Source organism: Grampus griseus (assembly GCF_964374135.1).
Source record: "Grampus griseus genome assembly, chromosome: 9".
Classification (NCBI taxonomy): domain Eukaryota; kingdom Metazoa; phylum Chordata; class Mammalia; order Artiodactyla; family Delphinidae; genus Grampus; species Grampus griseus.
This window is the reverse complement of record NC_139003.1, coordinates 51,585,201-51,590,542: the sequence shown is the minus strand read 5'-3', so window position 1 is coordinate 51,590,542 and position 5,342 is coordinate 51,585,201. Positions and strand designations below refer to the sequence as shown.

Below are 5,342 nucleotides of genomic sequence, written 5' to 3'. Positions count from 1 at the left end.
TTGAGGGTTTTGAACAAATATATTTCATTCAAAATAGTTACATGAATATCCTTGTTATTTTTCAAACTTTGTAATGTTGATTTGTTTTAAAATAAAAAAGCATATTTTAAAATTATATAATCATTTTCTAGTGGTATCTAATGATTTTTAAGTCGTTTTGTTAACTATGCATTGTTTATAACTGTATTGATGCCTCCCATGGGCCACTTCAGATTCTCTTGGTGCACCTCTAACTCCAGTACTGCTGTGAGACACTTCCAAGCAGGCTTCTGACAGCTTCACGTGGAAGCCATTTGATGGCACTCTGTCTTGCTGTCTTCTCTAAAGATCCTCTGACACTGTGGCTTGGGATGCCCACTGGAACCCTTCTGCATCATACATGTATGAAATACACGGGTGGGTTAATGACCTTGGGACCAGACTTGACTAATGGAAGGTGGAAGCCAATAGATAGATAAATAGTTCCCCTTCCTTCTGCTGGGAAGACAGTTCTGAGATGCCTTTCATAATCTTTCTCAGAAAATAGGATTGAGCACTAGTCACCCATAGCAATGGTCAACCCCACATCCTTATGTTAGCTTTCTCTTTTCCCCTTACCCACTCCCTGACTCCTTCCTCTGGTTCCCTCAGATAACTTCCCAAATATACTTACCTGTATTTGAACATTTGTCTTAGGCTTTGCTTTTTTGTGAGGGGTAAACCCAGCCTATGACAGGTATCAGGAATGGCCTTAAAAAGCAAACCCTCAGGATGGGATTCTGTGACTGCCATATTCATTGAATAGATGACAGTAAAGACCCATAGCTGGTGATAAGTGGGGTAGTGATAACTCCTGGCATGTAGATGCAACACAGTTACTGTAGTGGATTTGCTTGAATAGCAGGTGGAAGGTGAAGTGTTAGGTTACACCGTAGCCGTGACATTACTGTGGAATGGGACTAACGGAAATTATAAAGATGGAGGTGTTCTTTAGCCATTGTTAACTGCTTTGGAAACCTTGAAAAAAGAAAATGGCATAGGTTCATGTTAGCTACTTAAGGCATGCTGTGGAAACCAGAGTGCCTCAATAGCACCTTTCAAGAAAAATCTCATCTCATGCGGATGTAGGCCATCTGTGCTGACATTCCAGCCCAAATTTAATAGTAAAGGTGGCAAGGCTGCAAAGGAAACTGAATGCACAGCCTTGATCATTTCCTCCACCAAAGTTAGCATGCCTACAGGAAAAGGAACCCTGAAACATGCAATGGGGACATGTGTGTTGGTGAGCCTGAGAAATATTGAACCCTCAGGTTTTCCTGAACCTTTGAGCTGGCCGAAGCAGTCTCCTCCACGTTGCTAGAGAGCAGTCTGCCCTTGCCTGGAGATCCTGCAAAGACTATTTGAGGCACTTGCATTGCAAGATAATACTTGTTCTCCTTAAGACCCATTCCTGCTATGCCTCATTGACTCTGAACTGGTAACTAGGATCAGATCTCAGCATACCCTTAGAGCAGATATACAGTCCTTCTTATAGGAGGATAGGTTACAATTTGCATGAATTGCAGGTTCTGGTCTAAATGTACTGGAAGAAACCTAGGAAACATGTTTGGGAAGAGATCTTGAGGGTGTTGGATCAGGGAGTGGAATATAAGGCTTGACAGGAAAGAGTGACATAGTAGCACTTACTCATGACTCAGGCTTTAATGTCCTGGCAAGGGTATCTGGAGTTGGTCCTAACACATTGCTAGGATAGCATATGGAAGATATGGTAGAAATGCCAGAAGTTATTTGGCATCGTATTGAGGAGGGGGTCAGAAAGTTCAAGAAAACAGCAATGTTAGAATGGATTTGTTGTTTAAAACTGGAGAAGCTACCACTTGACTGTTTTCTTTGGGAAGGCTCAGATGATGCTTGTAACTAAGGCAATAAGAAATGTAATGGTGAAGAATATACTGGCAACACAGAAGTTCGGCAGTGGCTAACCTCTGCAGGGTAGAGTTGATGGTAGAAGATGCTGCCATGATACTGGGCTCCTTTATATAAGTGTAGATGATGGGATGCAGAAATGTCAAAGGCCAGGTTGTGGAACTTAACTTTCAGAGGCCCAATGGACATAATTAATAGGTACGAAGGCATGGATTGGTGAAGAAGGTTAAGATCATGATGTTCCAAGGGGAAAGATAGAAGCACGGCTGATTAGGATGTTATTTGACTTGTGTAACCATGGTTCCTCACTCAATTTCTGAATCTAAGGCAGTTCAGATCTAGAGCCCATTGATGGAAGGGAAAGCCCAGATCCCTTTGAGGAAGGATTCTCAAGTATATATGATTAACATCGCCTTGATGCTTCCCCAAAGGGTCAGTCATTTAACACCATTTACCAGGGTAACTATGCAGTAGAGAAAGAGGAATATTAAGATTTTAAACCAAGGACTATTGGACAGGATCTGAGCTGATACGGATCCCAAAGGACCCAAAACACCATTATGGTCCTCTGGTTTTATGGAAGTCCAATGATAAATGAAGTCCTGGCCGAAGTCCATCTCAGTGGGTACAGTGGGTCTGGCCACACTCTTTGTTTATTTCTACAGTCCTTAAATATATATAATTGGGATAGATCAACTTAGAAGCTGATAATTCTTGCTTTTTGCCCTAGATGCTTCTCAGGTGCTGCAGGCTTGAGTGAGAGTTAATGACCTAAGGGCCTCCCTGACCAATGGGTTATGTAGATATAAAGTCAGTAGGGATATAGAAGACCTGAACAACTATTAACCAACTTGATCTTAGTGACATTTATAGAACACTCAGCCAAATGACAGCAGAATACAGTAGTCCCCCCTTATCCCTGGTCAATATGTTCCAAGACTCCTAGTGGATTCTTGAAACCGTAGATGGTACCAAACCCTATAAATATTACATTTTTTCTATACATACATACCTATGATAAAGTTTAATGTATAAATTCGGCACAGTAAGAGATTAACAATAACAAAATAGAACAATTATAACAATATACTATAAAAAATTATGTGATAAAAATTTTCTCTCACAATCTTGTTGTACTGTAGCCACATTTCTTCTTGTGATGATGTGAGATGATACAGTGGCTACATGATTAGATGAAGTGAAGTGAATGGCATAGGCATTGTGATGTAGCATTGGGCTACTACTGACTTCCTAAAGATATGTCAGAAGGAAGGTCATCTACTTTGCTCTGTATCAGAACCAGACAAAGACATTACAAGAAAAGAAAATTTCAGACCAATATCCCTCTTGAACATAGATGCAAAAATTCTTAACATTTTAGCAAATCTAATATAAGAATATATAAAAAGGATAATACATCATGACCAAGTGGGTTTTATCCAAGGGATGCAAGGTTGGTTTAACATTTGAAAATTAGCCAGTGTAATTCATCATATTAACTAATTAAATTAACTAATTAATTAACTAATCAATTAACTAATTAAAAAAGAACCACATGATCATCACAATAGATGAAGGAGTATTCGACAAAATTGAACATACATTCATGATAAAAGCTCTCAGCAAACTAAGAATAGAAGGTAATTTCTTCAATCTGATAGAGAGTATCTACTAAAACCCCACAGCTGGTATCAGTGGAATAGTACTTAGCAATAAAGAGCAACGAACTATTGATACATGTGAAATAAATGGATGAATCTCAAATTATGCTGAATGAAAGAGAACAGAGAAAATGGACATACTGTATGATTTCATTAACATCCAATTCTAGAAAATGCAAACTTACCTATGGTGACAGAAAGCAGAATCTGTTCTTTGGGGTAGACATGGGGAGCCAAGTACTATAAAGAGGCATGAGGAAACTTTTGGGGGGGTAAAGGAAATGACTGTTATCTTTGTTAACAGTGAGGATGACTGCAACAGTATATAATATGTTCAGCCATCTAAATATGTACTTTTAATACCTGCAGCTTATTGTATATTAATTATACTTCAATCAAGCTGTTAAAAATTAATGGAGGGGGGCTTCCCTGGTGGCGCAGTGGTTGAGAGTCCGCCTGCCGATGCAGGGGACGCGGGTTCGTGCCCCGGTCCGGGAGGATCCCACATGCAGCGGAGCGGCTGGGCCCGTGAGCCATGGCCGCTGGGCCTGCGCGTCCGGAGCCTGTGCTCCGCAACGGGAGAGGCCACGGCAGTGAGAGGCCCGCGTACTGCCAAAAAAAAAAAAAAAAAAAAAATTAATGGGGATCTTCCCTGGTGGAGCACTGGTTGAGAGTCCGCCTGCCGATGCAGGGGACATGTGTTCGTGCCCCAGTCTGGGAAGATCCCCCATGCCGCGGAGCGGCTGGGTCCGTGAGCCATTGCCTCTGAGCCTGCGTCCGGAGCCTGTGCTCCGCAACGGGAGGGGCCACAACAGTGAGAGGCCCGCGTACCAGAAAAAAAAAAAAAAAAATTGAATGCAGATAATTTTCTACTGTTATGAAAGGTTTGCCACAAAGGGTAATATCTGCTTATAACCGGATAGATAAGCTATATTAGTTTTTCCCCCTTAATGTGAAAAACGCTGCAACACAAGAGAGGGATCTGACGCGAGGCTGGACCGAGAAATGCTTGTAAAGCTACCAATCTGAAAACCACATTTTCATTAACTAAAGTCATTTTCTCCTTTCCACCTGTAAAAAAAAAATGCCGGGATTCTTCTAACTTCGCTGCTTTAAAATTTTAATCACCGCGTACAAATTAGGAAAGGCCACAAAATCCAAGCCACCACCTTATATCATTATTTGAAGGCTTATTAAAGAAGTAGCCATTAGCCCGCAGGTGCTGGGAATACCCGCCCATAAATTTTGCAGGCGCAGTCTCCGCGCACTGCCCGCCGGGTGCCTGGCCTCAGCCAGCACGCCCCGCCCTAGGCCCCCAGGCCTTGGTGGTCACGTGAGCGAGGCACGGGCTCGCGCTGAGCCAGTATGAAGGCTCAGCAAAGATCGCGCAAGCGCACTGTGGGGCCAGAGTGGCCGGGGCACGCGAGGTAAGCCTCTGCACTTGCGTCACGTCCGGCTGACAGCGAGCTGACGGCGAGCTGACTGCGAGCCACGGCCTAGAGACGGAGGGCTGAGGGCCCAGCGTGTGGGCCGGGGGCACTTTTCTAGAACTTCTCTGGCGAAAAGTGCGAGGTCAGTAGGAGTCTTTTTGGTAGGTTCGATGGTGGCTGCTTCAGGGACCGTATTTTCACCTCTGGTGGTCTTTAGGGCTGACCAGTATGGGCACGGCCCGTTTCCTGGCCTTCTTGGTCTCCGAGCCGCCGGCGCACTTCTGAGGGTGACAGGCACCCCAGTTGCTGAGTGTGGTGCCGGGAGGCGAAGCCGACCTGCAAATAA

At 43.5% G+C, this 5,342-nt stretch overlaps 1 protein-coding gene across 1 annotated transcript in view; it reads left to right on the top strand.

The window, feature by feature from the left end:
• Positions 1 to 4,931: 4,931 nt before the first annotated feature.
• Positions 4,932 to 5,342, top strand: part of STK31 (serine/threonine kinase 31) — a gene marked incomplete at both ends in the record, with an annotated part of 86,516 nt that continues 86,105 nt past the window's right edge. The window contains one exon of the mRNA XM_082662413.1: positions 4,932 to 4,993. Within this exon, the coding sequence (XP_082518539.1) occupies positions 4,932 to 4,993 (62 nt within the window). The remainder of the gene's footprint in view (positions 4,994 to 5,342) is intronic.